The 22,470-nt window shown below is 34.9% G+C and overlaps 1 protein-coding gene across 8 annotated transcripts in view; it reads left to right on the plus strand.

Moving 5' to 3' along the window:
- TMEM67 (transmembrane protein 67) overlaps positions 1-22,470 on the plus strand; it is a 56,328-nt gene that overhangs the window by 29,048 nt on the left and 4,810 nt on the right. For 5 of the 8 annotated variants that reach the window (XR_012128316.1, XM_073229829.1, XM_073229827.1 and 2 more), the window contains 13 exons: positions 1,316-1,421; positions 6,309-6,365; positions 7,689-7,787; positions 9,528-9,626; positions 9,877-9,963; positions 10,703-10,802; positions 10,897-11,036; positions 12,468-12,608; positions 15,713-15,793; positions 16,288-16,404; positions 19,403-19,519; positions 19,635-19,733; positions 20,279-20,381. Coding sequence is in view for 7 of the 8 variants with exons in the window: in XM_073229829.1 (XP_073085930.1) it covers positions 1,316-1,421; positions 6,309-6,365; positions 7,689-7,787; positions 9,528-9,626; positions 9,877-9,963; positions 10,703-10,802; positions 10,897-11,036; positions 12,468-12,608; positions 15,713-15,793; positions 16,288-16,404; positions 19,403-19,519; positions 19,635-19,733; positions 20,279-20,381 (1,346 nt within the window). In the remaining variant the exon portion in view is untranslated. The remainder of the gene's footprint in view (positions 1-1,315; positions 1,422-6,308; positions 6,366-7,688; positions 7,788-9,527; positions 9,627-9,876; positions 9,964-10,702; positions 10,803-10,896; positions 11,037-12,467; positions 12,609-15,712; positions 15,794-16,287; positions 16,405-19,402; positions 19,520-19,634; positions 19,734-20,278; positions 20,382-22,470) is intronic. The other 3 variants (XM_073229831.1, XM_073229832.1, XM_073229834.1) reach the window with 3 other exon arrangements.

The following is a 22,470-nucleotide window of genomic DNA, read 5'->3' on the forward strand; positions in this document are numbered from 1 at the left end:
TCACAGAACCCAAGAATGGACTAACAGTTACCAAGGGGAAAGGGACTGGGGAGGATGGGTGGGAAGGGAGGGATAAGGGTGGGGGAAAAAGAAAAGGGGCATAACGTTTAGCATGTATAATATGGGGGGTGTCGCATGGAAGGGCTGGGCAACACAGAGAAGACAAATAGTGATTCTACAGCATCTTACTATGCTGATGGATAGTGACTGTAATTGGGTTTGTGGGGGGGACTTGGTGATGGGGGGAGTCTAGTAAACATAATGTTCCTCATATAATTGTAGATTAATGATACCAAAATAAAAATAAATAAATGATGAAAAAATTTAAAAAAAGAAAGAGCCTGCTAGGTGATTGTAATGTGCAGGCATCCTCTGTCTTCATCCTCTTTACTAGCTACTGTTCTAGACTGACCCAGATTAACTATAAACACCTCACTCTTCCTAGGATACTTTAATGGTGAGCCTACCTTAGAGTCATGCTGTGCAGCCCTTCTTTCTCTTTTCCAGTGTGAGATTCCTATCTGTATGTCATACCTGCCTTTCCCACTCCAGTATTTTATGATGTGTCCCTTGAATACACTGATGAAAATCAGCACCATCAACTTAGATTAGTCTGGCAGTTTGACATACTTCAATATGTGTTATTTTTTCACTGTTACTTCATTTTCACTTTAATAACAATCTTATGAGGTAGGCACTACAGAGGGTCTGTCATATATTTTGCTCAAATCCAAGTGTACCATGTTTGTAGCATTCCCTCAGTCTGCTGCTAATGTAGTATCGCCAGTAAAAATGAAATCGAACCTAGTCAGGCCTGATTTGATCTTGGTGAGACCATGGTGACCTGCAGTGTTGTACATTTTCTTTTTTGAGTTTACAAACTGTACATTACTAATGCTTTGAGTTCAGCAAAATGTACCCCATAAACAATACTAGGTAGGACACATTATTTTGTTCAGAATCAATCTTTCTCTCTTGAAAATGAGGATATTATCTGCCTTCTCTAGGCTTCATGTAACACCCCTCTTTTGAGTATTCCTCAAAGATGGTTCACATTAAGTGATATCATTTGTAAACATAGGACCTAGATAGAGAAGAGTTCTAATTGGTCTCAGAGAGTATATTTTAATAATAAAGTTTTGCCTACTTAAGGTAGCTTGTGTTGTTACCATTAGTTTACATTTGGCCTTCCCTAGTTTTTATTTAACTGGTTGGTTCTCAGATTACCACGATTTAAATTACAAAGAAATGATGTTAACTAAATGTTTAAATGCTTAGATGTATTTATAATAAGAAATGTATTTCTTTTAAACAGCATCCACCTTGTACCCAATACGGAAAATGGAAACATCTATCCTCCCTTAATTACCATTGCCTACAGTGATATTGATACCAAAGATCCCAACAGCCAGTCTGTGAAGGTGAGTTCCATACTAATCCATGCCTCTGTATGTGTTAACGTAATACTGCTGCAGTTTACATTATAATCAGAAGACAATTGTCTTTAAGTTTTAAATAAACACTGTATAGTCAAGTCTTAATTATTTTTACTAATAATGGTAAGAGGTGAGTTCTTATAGATCCTGAGTATAAAAAAGCAAGAATCAAGTTTTTCTGTAGACAGTGTCACCAGCAGTTGGGCATCCTGTCCATGATCCTGAGGTATGCTGAGATGTGCAGTGTCTGCTCCTGTCTTCTTTTGCCACCTTGCTTCTGTTAAGATTTTGTCTCCTTGCCTTATTAAACCAGGAACTCAAACTTTATAGTAGGTGTTTTCTTTCCTCACCAGTCTTGCCCACCTGACAGAGAAACACTTGAACAGGCATAAAGAGATTCAAATGATCAACTTTATTACTATAATGCTAAAGTGAACTACAGAATGTAGTTTAGCCTGCACAGAAGTAGGCTTCTTACTACTTCCTCAGCTTAACTAAAGCTAACCAGAGATCTAATGAATAGTCTCTCCTGCCTGCGAGGCCTGGATGTAGAAGGGAGACCTAGTATACCCCAAGGACAGGCTAAACCAAGGAGAGTGAGTCTGGAAAAGGCTGAGTTCCTCTTCCCAACCTCATCAGTCAGATAAGGCAGATAAGGCAGAAAATACAGAAACATGCTTAATAACAACTGCTTGGTTTAGAATTTCCTGGAGTGATCATTCTTGGTTAACCAAGAGTTTATTTATTTATTTATTCATTCATTCATTCATTCATTCATTTATTATTTATTTATTTATTTATTTATTTATTATAGAGAGAAACCCTTTAATACCTTTAACTCTAACAGTTGGTAGCTACCAGTAGCTACAATGACAACAACAAAAATTCATGGTTGTAGACAGTCACATTGGCTAATAACACTTCATAAAATTAATATAAACACTATACAATACACATCACTCTGAGAATATCAGAATCTCCTTAATATATCTATATCTGTGAGACATGTTAAATCCCACTATTTCACTGGATTCATCTATATCTGCCAGTTTTTTTTGTTTTATTTTATATATTTTTCTTTTTTCTTTTTTACTTTTTATTATTATTTATTTTTTTAATATTAATTTTATTATCATTAATCTACAATTACATGAAGAACATTATGGTTACTAGACTCCCCCCTTCACCAAGTCCCTCCAACAAACCCAATTACAGTCACTGTCCATCAGCGTAGTAAGATGCTGTAGACTCACTACTTGTCTTCTCTGTGTTGCACAGCCCTCCCCGTGCACCCCCCCACATTATACATGCTAATTGTAAGGCCCTTTCTTTTTCTCTGCCCTTATCCCTCCCTTCCCACCCCTTCTGCCCAGTCCCTTTCCCTTTGGTAACCGTTAGTCCATTCTTGGGTTCTGTGATTCTGCTGCTGTTTTGTTCCTTCAGTTTTTCTTTGTTCTTATACTCCACACATGAGTGAAATCATTTGGTACATGTCTTTCTCCGCCTGGCTTATTTCACTGAGCATAATACCCTCTAGCTCCATCCATGTTGTTGCAAATGGTAGGATCTGTTTTTTTCTTATGGCTGAGTAATATTCCACTGTGTATATGTACCACATCTTCTTTATCCATTCATCTACTGATATGGACATTTAGGTTGCTTCCATTTCTTGGCTATTATAAATAGTGCTGCAATAAACATAGTGGTGCATCTGTCTTTCTCAAACTGGGCTGCTGCATTCTTAGAAGTGGAATTCCTAGAAGTGGAATTCCTGGGTCAAATGGTATGTCTATTTTGAGCTTTTTGAGGAACCTCCATACTGCTCTCCACAATGGTTGAACTAATTTGCATTCCCACCAGCAGTGTAGGAGGGGTTCCCCTTTCTCCACAACCTTGCCAACATTTGTTGTTGTTTGTCTTTTGGATGGCAGCAATCCTCACTGGTGTGAGGTGATATCTCATTGTGGTTTTAATTTGCATTTCTCTGATGACTAGCGATGTGGAGCATCTTTTCATGTGTCTGTTGGCCATCTGAATTTCTTCTTTGGAGAACTGTTCAGCTCCTCTGCCCATTTTTTAATTGGATTATTTGCTTTTTGTTTGTTGAGGTGCATGAGCTCTTTATATATTTTGGATGTCAACCCTTTATCAGATCTGTCATTTATGAATATATTCTCCCATACTGCAGGGTACCTTTTTGTTCTATTGATGGTGTCCTTTGCTGTACAGAAGCTTTTCAGCTTGATATAGTCCCACTTGTTCATTTTTGCTTTTGTTTCCCTTGCCTGGGGAGATATGTTCATGAAGAAGTCGCTCATGTTTATGTCCAAGAGATTTTTGCCTATGTTTTTTTCTAAGAGTTTTATGGTTTCATGACTTACATTCAGGTCTTTGATCCATTTCGAATTTACTTTTGTGTATGGGGTTAGACAATGATCCAGTTTCATTCTCTTACGTGTAGCTGTCCAGTTTTGCCGGCACCAGCTGTTGAAGACTGTCATTTCCCCATTGTATGTCCATGGCTCTTTTATCGTATATTAATTGACCATAAATGTTTGGGTTAATATCTGGGCTCTCTATTCTGTTCCACTGGTCTGTGGCTCTGTTCTTGTGCCAGTACCAAACAGTCTTGATTACTATGGCTTTGTAGTAGATCTTGAAGTTGGGGAGCGAAATCCCCCCAACTTTATTATTCCTTCTCAGGATTGCTTTGGCTATTCGGGGTCTTTGGTGTTTCCATATGAATTTTTGAACTATTTGTTCTAGTTTGTTGAAGAATGTTGTTGTTAATTTGATAGGGATTGCATCAGATCTGTATATTGCTTTGGGCAGGATGGCCATTTTGACGATAATAATTCTTCCTAAAGAGCATGGAATGAGTTTCCATTTGTTAGTGTCCTCTTTAATTTCTCTTAAGAGTGTCTTGTAGTTTTGAGGGTATAGGTCTTTCACTTCCTTGGTTAGGTTTATTCCTAGGTATTTTATTCTTTTTGATGCAATTGTGAATGGAATTGTTTTCCTGATTTCTCTTTCTATTAGTTCATTGTTAGTGTATAGGAAAGCCACATATTTCTGTGTGTTAATTTTGTATCCTGCAACTTTGCTGTATTCCGATATCAGTTGTAGTAGTTTTGGAGTGGAGTCTTTAGGGTTTTTTATGTACAATATCATGTCATCTGCAAATAGTGACAGTTTAACTTCTTCTTTACCAATTTGGATTCCTTGTATTTCTTTGTTTTGTCTGATTGCCGTGGCTAGGACCTCCAGTAGTATTTTGAATAACAGTGGGGAGAGTGGGGATCCCTGTCTTGTTCCTGATCTTAGAGGAAAAGCTTTCAGCTTCTTGTTGTTAAGTATGATGTTGGCTGTGGGTTTATCATATATGGCCTTTATTATGTTGAGGTACCTGCCCTCTATACCCATTTTGTTGAGAGTTTTTATCATAAATTTTTGTCGAATTTTGTCGAATGATTTTTCAGCATCTTTGGAGATGATCATGTGGTTTTTGTGCTTTTTGTTGATGTGGTGGATGATGTTGATGGATTTTCAGATGTTATAAGAAGAGTATATTTATTTTAATATTAAATACTTTGGATCTTTTCTTTAAATATTTTTATTGTTCAAAGTATGCCAAACTGGGTCTTGACAAATTGGAAAATAAATAGGAAAAGAGGTGAGAGAATCATGAAATTATGCTGACAAAATCCACCTCAAATTCATTCTAATTGTTGCCTGTACATTTAAACATTTCTTAATGTTTTATGACAGCCATTGCAAAAATTCTACATTAGTTTTAAGCATCCAGCTACATCTCTGTTCCCTCGCCAAAAGCAAATAACCATCCCTCATTTCATGAGCAGATCAAGACCATCCAGAATGAATTCCCTCATACTTACTTTTTTAATATTTCAGAGTCTGTTTCTTATCCTTCCTGTCTCTCATTTCTATTTCTAAGAAAAAAGGGCCCTTCCTCCTTTCTGAATTTAAATCTTCTCCCTGTGCCCATTTACAGTACTTTGTCCAGTATCCTGTTTCACTCCTAGCTCCTCATTTAGCCTGCTTCTACACTGGTCCCCTTTCCTTTGCTCAGATCAACCATCATTTTCTATATCTTAAAAACAAAGTAAAACAACCAAACAATTAAATCTTTCCTCAGTTCTGCCAGCTTTTCAGTTTGCTATAGTTATCTTTCCTTGATTTTCCAGCTATGTACTCTTTCATCATTTGCAGTCTGGCTCTTGCCATTTTAGTAAACCTCTTTCATGAAGATTAGCAATGAATTCCACATATATTGCTATATTTCTTAAACATTCGTGTAACATTTGACACTCTACTCTTGACCTTCTTGAAACTCCTATTCCATGACCCTGGTAAGACAGATATGTTGCCTTTCCTGCTCCCCTTAGTCCTGTATCTCTTACCCTTTACTGGTTCTTCTTTCTCTTCCTGTCTCTTAAAACAGTGGTACCCCTAAGATTGTTATTGAGTCCTTTGGTTAATCTGCATTCTCAGGGAGTGATTATTTAGCCATTTGCTAAATTCTTGATACATAGTCACATTCCTCAGTTACAGAAACCTATCAGAAAATGAAATATGATTAGTTTTGGTATGACTTCTGTTATGGAGCCTAACCTAGCTCCTAATGAACACTTCTTTCTTTAATGTGTGTTCAAAGGGGATATTTAAAGCAACATAAGTAATTCCCCAAAACATTTCCATTTATGTGTTAAGTAAGGGTCAACTCTAGTAATACTGATAGTTTAAGAACATGGCTTTTATGGTAAACTCCAGCTACCAATTTATTTTTGTAGTAAAAATAGGTTGGTGTTCTATCTTTTCAGTGTTTCTAATTTGCTTCCTTTTAAATATCAGGTTTCTTTCTCAGTCAAATACGAAATGAATCAAGAGGAGGCACAAGTCCGGACAGATGTGAGTTTAACTTGTTAAATATTTACAGTATATTTTTTAGTTAAAAAAATGATTTTACATGTATAGGAAAGTTGTCAAAATAGTTTTGCCTAATGTGCTTCACCCAGCCTCCCCCGATGGTAATGTCTTATGTAACCATAGTACAGTGATCATAATCAGTAAATTAATATTGATGTGCTATTACTATCTATGCACTCCTTGAATTTCACAAGTTTTTTCACTATCCCTTTTCCTATTTCAGGACCCAATCCAGGGTCACATGTTGCTTTTTGCAGTCACGTCTCCTTAGTCTCCTCTAAGCTGGGATGGTTCCTCAGTCTGTCTTTGTCTTTCATGACCCCAACACTTTGGAAGAGTACTGGTCAGTTTTTTTTTACCCTTAGTTGGGTTTGTCTCATATTTTCCCATGTAGTCTGACACACACAGATAAGACGTTGTGCCTTTCTCAGTGCATCCCATCAGAAAGTACCTGGTGGCGGTGTGTTTTATTGCTGGTGATGCTCACTTGGATCATATGGCTTGAGGGTATCTGCAAAGTTCTCCACTGTATTTTCCCATTTATATTTAATTAAGTATCTTACAGGGCGATACTTTGAGATGTTGCAAATATTCTGCTTCTTATTATCCATTTGCTCTAATTTTGGTGTCATTTGATGACTCCTGCTTGTAGAAAGTATATTACTGTGATATCTGTATTAGATGATGGTGATTTTTTTATTACTGTCATTTCTTCTTTATTAATTTCAATTCTCCTGTAAGGGGAAGCTATCCCTTTGCCCACATTGATTTATTTATTCAATTATTTATTTAAACCTGTATTGACTCTTGAATATTTATTTTATTCTAGTGATTATAATGCACTAGTATTTTCTTAGTCAAATTGTCCTAGATTTGGCCAATGGGAGTTCCTTCAACTTGGCTCCCGTGCCCTTTTTTAAAAAATTTTTATTATTTTTTTTTTCTTAAAGTATCATTGATAAACAATCTTATATTGGTTTCAAATGTACATCACAGTGGTTCAACAGTCCCCATAATCAACTTATATAGTGATCACAAACTATTGTGCCCTTTTATCCCCCCTGCCCACCATCACCCCACCCCTCCCCCTTAGTAGCCCATAGTTCTTTCTCAGTGTCTGTGAGTCTTCTGCTGTTTTCCTTGTTTTGCTTTGTTTTTATATTCCACAAATAAGTGAAATCATATTCTCCCGTGCCCTTTCAACACATACTCCATCATTTTTTTGAGCACTTCCTTACTCTGTATTTACATAGTTTTGAACATTGTTGAGGGAAATTAGATAAATTCCAATATTTTTTTTTTTAGATCGCTTTGGGTGTATTGGGTGGGCTAGCTGTTTTATCATCTCTTCTGAAGACAGCAGGGTGGAAGAGGCGCATTGGGAGTCCCATGATTGATTTACAGGTATGATCTCAGGAGTTTTTAAAGTATATTTTTATCTTTGGACTATACTGTATCCTTCTCACAAGACACAGCTAGAGGACGAGTGAAAAGTTGCCTGAGTTTCTCTGGAGTATATAATGAGGAGAGGGGTTTGCACCCCTCCGCGCCCTCCTGCGTCACTGTGTGCCGGTCTGCATTCCCACCGCAGTGCTGCTCTGGTTTCAGCACTTGATATTTTTTCAGCCTTTCCATGTTTTGCCAGTTTGGTAGGATAGGTAGTATGTCATTGTTGGTTCAATTTTCATGTCGCTGATTTCATACAGTTTATTAATCATGTGTGTTTCCCCTTCTGTTAACTATCTGTTTATGTCCCTTGCCCATTTTTTCAATTAGGTTTCAAGTTTTTCTTACTTATTTAAGGACTTCTTTGTATTTTCTAAATATAAATCCCCTTTTGGTTTTTAATGTTGAAATTTCTCTTCCAGATGTGACCCATCTGTTATTTTTATCTGTGTGTTCCTTTCTTTAACAGAAACTCTTGATTTTGATACTGTCAAATCTGAGTAGTTTCTCCTGTTTCGGAATGTGTTTTTAGGATATTGTTTAGGAAAACCTTCCCTTTCTGAAGATCAGAAAGATATTTTCCCACATTTTCTTACAGTAGCTTTATGGCTTTAATTCTTCTCATTTAATCATTTTTATATTTATCTTTGTTTTTATTTTTATCTAAAATTGAATATTTACTATGAGCCAGGTACTTTTTAAAGCCTTACTTGGGTAATTCATTACAATAGCTGTATGAAGTTAGGTATTATTATTATCATTCTCATTTTACACATGATGAAATTGTGGAAGAGTTTAAATAAATTTTCAACTCCTTTAATTTTTACAATTCAGTAATAGGTGGTATTACCATGTTGTTGATGAAGAACATGAGAAAGGCAACCTAGTAGCCTTTTTGTTCTGGGTATCTTCCTGACTCCAGAGCCAATGTCCTGAAGAATCAGAGTGGTGACTGATTTCCTGTTTGGGATAGTCAAGAAAGGCTTCCCAGAGAAGTGAACATTAGACTGGGCTGGGCTATCTGTGCAGTCCCCGGATAGTCACTGAGGACCTGCTTGATGAGTGCCGTTCACACCACCAGACGCTAGGGCATGTGGTAGTGAGCAAAGACAGGCATGGGCTCTGAGTTCATAAGAGTTGGCCACAGAGAAGGAAAGAATATTTGATGAAACTATGCCCATTTCACTTCACAAAATAACTTAGATGAAGTGTTGGAATGGTTAGTCATTGAGTGAGTAGTTAGAACTGGCAGGTGAGACTAAAAAGGCCATTTTGGTCTAGGTGGTGAAGGGTATTGAGCTTGTGAGTCAGAACTTTACACTTTAGTGAGGAGACACTATATTTTTAAGAGGGGATGTGACACAATCCAATTTATATTTTAGAAAGCTAACTCTGGTGACAGTGTGGAGGATTGATTGGCGTGAAAATTTCCAAACTAGGAGAAAATGATGAAGCAGTCTAACTTTCTTAGATGGTGAAGGTCAGAAGGGTTGACTAAGGCAGTGCTAATGGGAATGGACTGAAAGGTAAAGATCCCAAAGTATCCAGGAGGTAGCTGCGGTTGGTCTTAAGAACTGAGTGATCCATGGACACATGAAAAAAGGCTTGAAGCTTGAGAAACTGGGTAGATAATATGTTATTAAAAGTGGTAGTATAAATTGAGTCTGTAACAACTGTAATTCTCTTTTTAAATTGCAGACAGTTATGAAATTCTTGGTATACTATGCTGGTGATCTAGCCAATGTTTTCTTTATCATCACTGTGGGAACAGGTCTTTATTGGCTAATTTTCTTCAAAGTAAGTGAGTTTCTGAATTTAACCTAAATGCCAATGCCTGAATAACTGGTAAGCTCCCTTTATAAAGAAACTATTTTTATTTGGGAGCATTGCTGATCAAGAGTTTTGAGGCAAGTGCCAAACTTACCATTCCCTGAATATAGTGCTTATTGTGTATCACCACCTCCCTCTCTTATACTGTCTTTAGTTTATAAGTTGTGCTTAGTAAAAGACTTGCATGGTCATACTTAATGGTGTAATTTTATCATAGGCACAGAAGTTGGCTTTTGTTTTGCTGCCAGGGCCGGCTCAGGAAGAGCGTCTCGTTACTTACGTGGGATGCGCTTTTGCTCTAAAGGTGAATTTCCAAAGACAGGTTACTGAATTGAAAAGACCTGCTAAAAACACATTGGTCTTTAAAATTAAAATGTTTTTGAAGTCTTTGGTATAAAATTTAGTTTGATTTTGAAAGCACAGATTATTCTATTTTAAAACAGCTCGTTCTGAAAATCTGCCTTAAATACTTTTTCTAGGAAACCATAAATGTGTTTAGAGTAACATGAGTTACAGCTAATTGATAAAATATTTCATTTGTGACTTTGTTCGCTAAAGTCTGATAATGCATTTACAATGGGACAAAATGCCTTCAGGCATGAATTTTGTCTCTGTTGAGAGTTAAAGGTACCACCTTTGATAAAGTGCCAAAATCGTAGAATTTATTTTCCCTGTCTCCATATTCTTTTCATCCTCTTCCCATGGCAACCTCCCTCCACACCTCAATGTTCTGTCAATCTATGTGAAGCTTTTTACATGTCTCTTTGGTAGATATCATCCCATTGTAATATGATTATTGAGTGCCCCATTGATTTGAGAACCCTTTGAAGAGAGGAATCATCGTATACACTCTCCATGTTGTTTGATGAGCTTCTGGTGATCCCTGAATGGTACTATAAATTCATTTGTCACTTGTGAAAATGGTACTGTGACTTCATTTGTCACTTGTGAAAATTGTAGTATGTTTCTTTAAAAACTCAGTGTTGGTTTCATGAGCAGGCTTAATGCAGGTACTTTTCAGGTGGTCTGTTTGTCATTCTCAGGCTCTGCAATTTATGCATAAGCTCATATCCCAGATTACCATAGATATATTCTTTATTGACTGGGAGCGGCCTAAAAGAAGTGTTATTAAAGCTGTTGAAGGTAACTGAAATAACCGTTTGCACCAAAATTCTATTGCTACCCTTGCAGAGCAAAGAAAGTGAAACCCTTTTACTCATCTTTTCTCCCTGACCAGGTGAGGGCAGTGTTCGGAGTGCTGCTGTTCCTGTAAGCATATGGAGAACATATTTTGTAGCAAATGAATGGAATGAAATTCAGACTGTGAGAAAAATTAACCCACTCTTTCAAGTACTTACTGTCCTCTTCTTTTTGGAGGTATAAACTCATGTGTGCAATTTATGGGGGCCTCATTAATATTAATTTCATATAATTTCAGCTAAATTTTCATCTCAGTGGATGAGTTTTCTACAGGTTAAAATAGTTATCAAGCCATTAAAAAGAGGGGCTTTTTAAAAATTGTGGCAAAATAAGCATAACATAAAACTATCCTCTTAACCATTATTAAGTGTACAGTTCAGTTAAGTACATTCACACTGTTGTGCAACCAATCTCTAGAACTCTTCTCATATTGCAAAACTGAAACCATACCTATGCCTGGTGTCACCTCTGGAGATTATGTTTGATTCAGTAGCTCTGAGGTGAGCCCGGCTATCTATATTGTGCAAAAGCCACCTCCCTGCATGACTCACATTCTCATACCTACATTAGAATCACTATTATAAGGGTGAAATTTTCCAACAAATTATCATTGAACCCCTACTGTGGACTGTGTTATTTGCAAAGAGCTGGGCTAAGCAGTAAATACATAGTGAATCGGTACATGGTCATGATTCCTTTATAATTATTTTGTGGATCTAGTTGGAATTGTTAAAAGAAGTATTCAGTACTGAATATGAGACTGAAATATGTAAGCCATTTATCTGGATAATAGGGATTTTCAGGAATTAGCTGCTTAAATAAGATTAGATATGATTTATTACCTCATGTCTGTCAGCTTTTTTCTCTTTTTCCTCTTTTCTTGTTTTCTCCCTTTTTCCTCTTCCTTTCCTTTTTTAAAGCTAGAAGAATATGTGTATCCCTAGAGCACATGAACAATATTTCAAAAATTCATTGTACTAGTGTTTTTTAGGAGTGTTTCATAGAGCTTTAAAAGCTCTATACATGAAAAAGAAGTGTTATATAGTCAAGTAAGTTTGGAAAACACTGGATTCAATAAAGTCATATTGATTCCTTTACCATAAATCTTCCCAGAGCCTTTATTCTTTGAGGGTAAATGCATGGAGGTAAGTATAAAATTCATGGCTAACCATTTTCATCAAATAAGGTATCTTCCTCAAAAGATGTTTTGGGAAATAGTGTTTAAGAGTATAAAAAGTATTTCACATACCTTCTGACATATGTTAAAAACTCATGAAATGCTGGTTGTTCATTGGTAGTTTACTGAAGGAAGTTTTATTCTTTTAACAGAAATTTTGAGCTTTGTCAGTATATATGATGTCAGTGTCAGTGTAATAATATGATTATATTTGGCTTTTGGAAATATTGAAAATAATATCAAATGAACTAAATAAATACTTTATATTAAATACTTTGTAATTAAAAATACTGGACAATTTACATTTTCTGTTTGTGCAAACTTGAATTTGTTTTTAAGGTAAGGGGTAAAGAAGAATGTCTGATTTTCAGATCAGAGAAGATTTCTTCATCCATGTCTACTTAAATTGTTATTTTTCCTCTTTACTCCAGGTTGTGGGATTCAAGAACTTAGCATTGATGGACTTATCCTCTAGTCTTTCCAGAAGCCCCGCTAGCTACATAGCTCCTTACAGCCTCATTTTGAGATATGCAGTATCTACTGTTCTTTGGCTAGTCATTGGAATTATACAGGTAATAAGAGATCATGCTTTTAAGCAACAGTGCCTCTGTTTATATACTGATTATCCTCAAATGCTGACTACATCCTGGTCTCTATGAAAGAAAAGTGGTAACAACAATAATAGCTAATAGCTTATTCTTACATAATGTTATAATCCAAGCACTGTATTAATTAATTGCATTATTATATATTAATTTATTTAATCTGAGTAGCCCTCAGAGATAGGTTCTATTGGTACTCTCATCTTACAGATAACATTGAGGTGCAAAAAGTTTAAGTAGTTTCTTAAAGTCATGTAACTAGAGATTGGCAGAACTGGAATTTGAACCCAGGCAATCTGATTTCAGATTCATATTCATATCAATAGAGGGGCTCTGAGGGTTTTTCAGAGTCTGCACTTTCAAGTCATAGGCTAGACTTTCTTTAGTTTATATTTAACTACAAGGATGGCTAAGCTGCCCTTAATATTTTCTTTTAATTTTGAAGTATAACTTACTGTTTACATTTATTTAAATATCATTAAATCCCACCCAAAATGACAGAACCTCTTGTGAAGTTTTCTTTAAAATATTTATTCAAATAACTGAACCTGAAAATAAATCTTCTCAGCCTCATGTCATATGGGTCTAGCAGAGGATCTTTTCTATGCTTACGTCCCTTCTTAAAACTTAAAAAAAAAAAAAAAATGAGAGGGAGTAAAGAAAGAAGCAGCTAAAGCACTTAACTCTAATGTCTGCACTTCTTTCTCTTGCTTCCAGATACTTCCGTGCATGGAAAGAGAGTTTGTTGGTTAAAAATTCCTTTAACTTTGAAGTCAGCAAATAAAAATGGGACCTGTAGAAAGACTGGGGTCAAGTGTTTCAAAATCTTTCCATTTCAATATTCATATGAACACATTATCTGTAATTGAAATAGAATACTGATACATGCATATTCTATAACCCAGTGAAAAAATATTTGCCTAAAAAAGCCAATTTTTAAAGATCTTTTGGGATTGAAATTCCAAAATTCCTATAGAATTGGATCTAGGTGGCATTCTATGACCTGAGAATAGACTTTTTAAATTTATAGTTATTTTAAATTGGTGAGACTTGTTTAAATTTGACACTATAGGAATAGAGCTAATGAGGGATAGTTTGATAATCAGAAAAGAAAGACAAACAAATCAGAATTTGAAATAAGATTAGGATCAAAAGAGTATTGCTTTTGGTGTTTATCATCAATAAAATAGTAAGAAAGTATTTTATTTTGTACATAATACCAGTATTATGTTTTCTGAATAGATGAGATTCATCTGGATGTAGAAATTTAAAGGAACACCTTCTAAAGCTTTTCATATTTGGTTGAGTACAACAACAAAAGAAAATTGCAGTGGCTGAAATAAATGATCTTTAGTTCTCCCATGAGAAAGAAAAGCAGAGGTCAGCAGTGCAGAGTGGCTCTGTGCTGCTGTCAGGACCCAGAAGCCTTGTTCTGCTCTGCCGCTCAGCAAGCACTTCCAGCTCTAAGGTTACCTCATGGTCCTTAATGGCTGATAGGGTTGTAGGAGGAAGACAGTGGAGCAGAGCTCACCCTCTTCTCTGTAAAAGTCTTCTCAGAAGTCTCTACAACATCTCCTTAGCCAGGACTTGATCATATGGCCACATCTTGCTGCACCAGCATCTTTCACCTGGACAGCAGTGTGCCTACTGCAAGGAGGCTGTGTCACTGAGGAGTAAGGGGAAGAGATCCCTGGGGCAGAGACAAGGGTCTCAGGCACCACATCTAACCTTATGCTTTGTTCTCACTGCTGTCATTCTGATAGGAATATTTCTCTCCATGGTAACATTCTAAGGTTTTTCAGTATTTATATCCTTAAGTGTTCCTGTAGCAACCTGCTCCATAAATTTGTCTATAAAGATTCTTTTTGATTCTCATAATGCTAGACTTTTATTTCCCCAAACCTTCAACTTTTAAGGGCATCCTTTAATTTTTAAACTTTGAAAGTTGCTGTTTTTCATCTCCTTTAAAGTTGTTTAAAACAATGTGTATATAGAATGTAGTACATTGTTTTTAGTAATCAGCTGCTGTAATTCATTAGTTTATTCATTCACATATCTGAGTACATTTCATGTACTAGGCACTGTGCTGAAGTCAGGGATGTGCTATAACAAGAACAAGTTACAAATTGTGACTGGGGATGTGAAGGGAATAAGCAGGGGGATGAGAGCAAATAAATGGAGGGAAGGGGAGGGGAAGTTAAGAATGGGGGACAACAGGGACAGCTTTAAACTAAGTGGTTAGGAAATGTTATCTTTCTCTGAAATACATCTAAGAAAGTCTACAAAGTAAACTTCTCTTTTGATATGTAAAATTTTCCTTTCTAGTTTTGTGACATATAAGAAAACAACTGAAACCATTACATTTGAGTATTTAACACATTATCTGTAGTTGAAATAGAAGACTTGATACGTGTTTTTCTTATGCTACTCTGTCAGGTTAATTTGAAAAGCAGCAACATCTTTTTAATTGAAGTATACTAGATAAAGGCTTATAGTGGTTTCAAGTATACAACACAATGGACCAACGGTTACCCATATTTTTAAATCCTCATATTTTAAATCCCATATTTTTAAATAGTCAATTACTATCTGTCAACATAGGAAGACATTAAAGAATCACTGGCTATATTTTCCATGCTGAACTACCATCCCCATGACCAATTTATATTATGATTGAGCATTTTTGGAAAAACAGCAGCTTGCCTAATGGCTTTGGAATTTAGGAGATGGACAGAACTTCAGAACCAGACACAAATCTGACCATTAACAAACACATTGTTTTATCCTAAATTTTTTTAAGCCCCTGTCTTCCCCCATGTTTTTCCTACCTTGTTTAATGACACAAAATTTTTAAAAATTTAAAATAGGCTCCCTTGATGAATATTAACAGAATTCTAAAACCTTCTTTTGACAGAAGAATCAGAAATCGTAAGTAGGATTTTATCCCACAGGAATCATTAGAGGCCAATGTGTTCTTGGTTGGAACTTCTTTGTTCTTATGATACCATACTGTGACTATAAAAGAAAATTAAAAACTAAAAGCTAATAAATATGAACTTGGCTTAATGTTTCAGATTGTGTTCTTTGCTGTCTTTTATGAGAGATTTATAGAAGATAAAATTCGACAGTTTGTTGATTTATGCTGTATGAGCAATGTAAGTACTTTCTGACTTTATCTTAGAACTGTTACTTTTCCCTTTTTTAAAGGTCATGAGTATATTAAGAGAGGCCTTAAAAGTGATTTGATATGACTGGATTTCTAGTCTAGTTCTCCACTGGTTGTTAATTCCAGAGATATTATAATGAGCTACAAGTTAATTTTTACTGCCTTAATTTCTTTTTCCTTATTTACAGTTTCTTAATTATGAATTCCTTATGCTACTGGATACTTTACTGAGTACAGAATCCCTGAAAACTTTTCATTTATCAAACCTATTTCTTCCTTTCTTGGATAATACCTTCAATCTCTTTTCCATCTACATTTTTAAAATAACCTCATTATCCTTTATTACCTTATTATCCTCTTTATATATTTTCCAAGAATTCAACCCTCATTATTTGGAGATAAAGGGATCAGTTTTAAAGAAAACTTAATTCTGATTGTTTTGTGATAAGTTGCTAATTGTTCCTTTTTCTTCTCTCTTTCTAGATATCAGTGTTTCTATTATCCCACAAATGTTTTGGCTATTACATTCATGGTAGATCAGTACATGGGCATGCGGATACTAATATGGAAGAGATGAATATGAATCTTAAAAGAGAAGCGGTATGAATATTTTACATCTCTTATTTTCTAAGTTGAGAGGTGGGTTCTCTTAATCTAGGATTCATAATATTTAAGAAAATCTTGTTGCTCTGTTTTGAAAGTTGCTAGGGTACCAACTCATTACCAGAAGTACTGATAAAGGGAAAGAATCAAATTTAATCCTGCAGTTCCTAAATGAACTATTTCAGAGTAACCAGATAATTTCATGAGGGACAGTCCTTCCTTATAGAAAAAAGTAAAAGGACTTCTAAGTTAGGAACCACCATTTTATAATGACTAATCGGTTAATACACACAGATTGCAGTCATCAATGGATGCTTAGATTATTAAGTGAAGGTTAATTGGAAAATTTATAATGAGGAATGAGGTTGACATAATCTGAACACTGGCTCAATCTTACCACAAGAAAAATTTGGACAACTGACATTCACTTCCTGTTATGATACAGTAGGAATTATACAACATTGCCCGTGAAATATTCTTGCCTGAGAAAATTGAACCTGAATGTAATCAAGCCTCTAGCTCTAAAGCCACAAATTTACAGGACATAGAGGGGACAGAGGGACAAATAAAGTAATACCATAGGAAGCAAGTAGCCAAAACTAGAATATAGGCTGTCTCATGGGACAAATGATCATGTCTACAACAAATCAAAGGCATCAAAAGAAAAGGAGGGGTGGGAGTGGGGATGGGAGAAGAACTGTTAAATAGTAAGAGAGATTTAAGAAACAAAGCAATAAAATAAAATGTGTAGACTTTGGATCTTGATTCAAACAAACCACCTATAAAAAAATCTTTAGGAAAAATCTGGGAGACTTTAATAGACTATTAAATTATATTAGGAATGATTAATTTTTTAGGTGTGAAAAAGGCATGGTGCTGTTTTTTCAGACCTTATTAGTTAAGAGATACAGAAGTATTTACAGATGAAATGACATGATATCTAAGGTTTACTTTTAAGGAAAAAAAAGTTGGGAGGATAGATGAAACAAAATTGGTAAAATGTTGGAAATTATTAATGTTGGATGATGGATGGTTTACTGTTCTCTTTACTATGTACATTAGAAAGTTTTCGTAATAAATTTTAAAAAGAAAAGTGAATCCTTAAGAGGAAAAATCAAGGGGTATTATTGACTAAGGAACTATACCTTTGACTTGCAAGAATTTAATACATGGTAATGGCATCTCAGAGATGCCGTTGAACTGGATCAGTTGGTTAACTATTAGAAATTACATCTGGGTTGAAAAGTTAAATATAAAAAAATGAAACTATGAAAACCTAGAAAATATTTCAGATTGAGAGAGACATTGTAAGCATAAAGAATAGAAAACATCAAAGAGGGAATATCCATTGATTTTACTTTATTAATGCAGAACATTTACAACAATCATGTAAGTAAAGGACATAGCAAATTAAGGTAAAATTCTCATAGTAAATAGAACAAAGGTATTGATAACAATATTGAAAGTCATGCAAATCAGTCAGTAGGCAAACACTGAGTTAAAACCTCAGTGGAAAAATGACAAAAAGATTTTTAAAAATACATAAATAAGAAACAGAAGAGACTAATAAACCTCTAAAAAATGTTCAGCTCATATATAATCAAATAAATGAATGTAAGAATAACACTTTTGCCCTTTTCAAATTAGCAAACTCTTTTTCAAAAGCTAACACTAGCAGCAAGGACTGGTGAAATGGGCACTCATAAAGCTACTACTCTCAGGATGAATATTTATAAACTTTCTGGAAGGCATTTGGCAGTATATACCAAGAGCTTTTTAAGAGTTCATTATCTTTGACTCACTATTTCTATGCCCCTAACTCAAGGAAATAGTTAGCAATGTGCATAGCTAGTTAGGTTTAGGATCTTTATCCCAGGGGTTACTTAAAAAAGCAAAAACATACATAAAAATTAGAATATTAAATCAATTGGTTTATCTATATAGTGAAGTCTTAGGTAGACATTAAAAATCATGTTTTATAGAGTATTTAAGAACATGGGGACTGACTTAGGATATAATATTAAGTGAAAAAAAAATTGGTCTATATCCCAGTTTTATGCTGTCTATATGTATATGCCTAGACCTTTAAAGGACTGGAAATGAAACCATAGAATACTTCTATCTTTGAGTGTTGAGATCATAGCTGATTTGTTTTCTTTTCTTTTTTTACCTCTCCATATTTTATAAATTCTCTGCAATAACAATGTGCTTTTCCAATCAGGAAAAAGAAAACACATTCTTTTAACAATAGAGAAGTTCACTACATGTAGATTTCATAGTAAGCTGTAGAAAACCAAGTGTTATATTTGCAGATTAACTTTAGACAAAGGAGCAGACTATTAAACTCTGAGGTAGGCAAATAAAGGCAAGAGAAGGGAGGTAAGAGGACTTCAGCCGACCTTGAAACATCAATAGGAAATGGCCAGTTGGTGTAGGTAGGACAAAACTTCATGTTTCATCCTTGTCAGGCTGCATGTAGTGTCAAGGAGACCTGAAGTGAATGTTTGGTCCATGACATCAACTGTCCGTCATGTATTCAGTCACATATTACTGCCTTTTTATTGCAGTTAACTAAGAAAGTTTTTTAAAGTATTTAGATAACAAAAAAGCACTATTTACAGTTTTAAAAACAGTTATTTCTAAAACAACTCTTTGGCATGTGTTAAAGATCAATCAGTAAACTTAATCATAAAGAAAGCTAAGAATACCAGTATACAGTGAACTTAGTATGGATTTTTTTTTAGTTGGGAATAGTAAAAGAGACGATATAGAAATCTGCAAGGAAGTACGACAAAAGAGAAATTAGTAAAACATAAAGCAGTGTGGGAACCTTGGATAATATTAGATGTTCTTTGTCTCAAATGTAGTTTCAATAAAATTTCAATTGACTTACAGATCTTGTAAGAGATGAAACCAACTAAAAGAAAAACATTGTATATTCTTTTTGAGATAGGCAAATTTTCATGATCTTAATTTAAATCCTTTAACTTTTCAGGAGAATTTGTGTAGCCAGAGAGGTTTGGTACCCAACACAGATGGCCAAACTTTTCAAATTGCAGTTTCTAGCCAGATGAGACAACACTATGACAGAATCCATGAGACACTTACAAGGGTTTGTATGAAGTACAGTTGTATGAAGTTCAGGTATATTTCACCATTTCATGTTACTGAAAAAAAACAAGAATGGAAGCCATATTACATTTATTCTTGTCTCTTTTTCACATTAGAAAAATGGCCCTGCCTTGAGTTCATCAGCAAGTACTTTTGAGCAGAGTATAAAAGCATATCATACTATGAATAAATTCCTTGGCTCTTTCATTGATCATGTATGTATGTCAGCATTTATATGACTAGAATCAAAATGCAATTTTTAAAAAATTAACCAGGAATATCAATTATTTCTTCAGTCAACTGAGTCAGTGAATTTAGAACCCTTCTTCTTTTGGGTGTCAGAGTTAATACCATGGTTATGTAAAAGAGTTAAGTTATGTAAAAGTAAGATGAGATCCTATGTCTATCGGTGTAGTGACAATTTGTTTAAAGTATATTTATACTGGAATTTTCTTAGCCAGTTACTAAAAAGTTACTGTTTCATTACAGAACTATGTTATGCCATGATACTATTTCTGAAAAGCTTATAAGTTGATTTTTAGTACATGTGGTTCTAAATACCACTGAAGACATTTGTAATTTAAAACATTCCTAAAGAGAATTTTGTGATAAAGCCCAGCATGGCAAAATCAGTCTTTTTGAAGAACATATTTTCTTTGTGTACTATTTATTTTTCATTTTCTTTCCTCCTGATTTTACATTAATTGAGAAACATTTATTTCACTGCTATTTTTGAAATGAATCTGTCTTTTTATATTAGGTGCATAAAGAAATGGACTACATTATAAAAGATAAATTACTTCTTGAAAGAATTCTTGGAATGGAATTCATGGAACCGATGGAAAAAAGCATCTTTTACAATGGTATCCTTCAAATGCCTTTGCTAAACTTGATTACTATTTTCAAAGTATGATATAAAGTGCTTATAGTTATTACTTCCCTTTTAATTTTATAATTTTACATATAAACAAAGGAAACAATGAACTTAGGTAACTTCATGGAATTATAGTCATTTTCTGTATTTAGTTTTATTATGTCATGTAGCAGGGAACAAAAATATAAAAGATAGTTATTCTGTAAGAATGCAAAAAAGCTTAATTTCAAAATCAGTGGTATACAAAGAAGAGATAGTAAAATACATACATAAAATTTAGATTTTATTAGAATGTTCATTCAGTGGCGCACCTATGGAACAATTAAAGGAAATAACATTAGTGATTAATCCAACCATTTAAATTAACATTTAATTTTTCATTTTATCCAAATTCTTAAAAATTGCAGATATCTATGACAGAAGTCATGATTAAACTTGGTTTCTTATCAATATGAAGATAGTATGTATGTAACTTTTAATGTGACAGATAACCTCTTACATGGGTTGATAAGAATGGAAATGGCATAACCAGTGTCCTGGCCTAGATAACACTAACCCATGCATATGTGTGCCAATCCTGGGATACACAGACCAATGGTCATTCCTTGGGCATCTTGTTTAGTAGACCCAGGGAAGTAGGTATGTGAATGGGTGATTGGAAAGATGCTGGAATAGAAGTCTGTGCAGGCACAAGTTGCACCAGGTGCAGAAAGAAGAGTAGAAAATCTACCAAGACACATGAAGCCAAAAGAGGCAACATGGAGAAGTTTCAACTGGATCAAAAATGAGTTACTGTTGTCAAACAGGAGGGCCAAGGGAAGAGAAGCAGACATTTGTGCAGAAGGGGAAAAGGGCATACTGTACTTTTGAACTTTATGACTGAAGGCTGATAGGAAGTGGGACACAGTAAGGGAGAGTTCATGAAACAAACAGTGCTGAGTCCAAATCCCAAATGCCTTGTCTGACATCCTAAGGTTTTACTTTATCCTATGGAGCAGTGTTTCCAAAAAAATTGTTTTTAAATTTTTGTCCCATAGAGGTATGGAGGTTGATGCACAGAGGTATGAGAAAAATACATTAAAATGTCTATTTGTATATTTACAATTCCATTATTCTTAATTTATATTTAAAAAATTTTTTTGGCATATGTCATGGTAACTAATAAAGTATACCTACTGTGGGATGTATGCTCAACATTTTATCCTGATAGGGATACATGGTCAAAAAAATTTGAAAAATTTCAAAAAGTGTTAAGTAGACCTGATTTGCAAGTTGAAAGAATTACTCTGGCAGTAGTGAATAGTATATAGCCCTCTAGAGAGAGGTTTTTGTGTTTATACATGTGTTGTAGGTATGAGTACCTGATATAGGTAGGCTTTCCAATGAAGTGATGGCACTATTTCTAATAATAATACAGTCATTATCACCTTCATCTTCAGGAGATGATGAAAATATGAGCAAAGGCAGTAGTAATGGGGATAAAGAAGGATTGCCAGATATACTAGGAAAAACAGGGGTAGGAGAGAAAGAGTAGTCAAAGGTAATCTGCACTTCCAGCTTCTATGACTGGGTGGGTGGTGGTAGTACCTTTCACAAGACAGAGCATGCAGGAGGAGGCCCAAGTTGAAAGAATATGAGTTTAGTTTTCAATATGTTGTGTCTTGAGGTACCTTTGGGACATCTGGGAGGAGATATCCAGTAAGGCATTAAATATTAACTGTAAGGGACTGCATCTTAGGAAAAAGCAAAGACATAATAAGCTGGAATTTCATCAAGTAAGGTCACTGTTGGAGCAGTGAAAGATCACTCAGGAAGAGCATCTAGAGCAAGCTTGTTCATTTTTTAAAATACATATACAAGTATAATGTATATACAGAACTGCATATTTTGTAAGGATATGTCTTAAATATCAGTGAATTTTCACAAACAGAATATATCCTTGTAACTAGCACCCTGATCAAAAAAAGAACATTACCAGCATGCCAGACCTCCCCTTGAATAAAGCAGGAGTTCCTAACTGGGTATATCCATGGCTTCAGTCGTTCTCTGGACCTCTCTAAATTGTGTGCAAGATTCAT

Source organism: Manis javanica, chromosome 2 (genome assembly GCF_040802235.1).
Source record: "Manis javanica isolate MJ-LG chromosome 2, MJ_LKY, whole genome shotgun sequence".
NCBI classification, from domain to species: domain Eukaryota; kingdom Metazoa; phylum Chordata; class Mammalia; order Pholidota; family Manidae; genus Manis; species Manis javanica.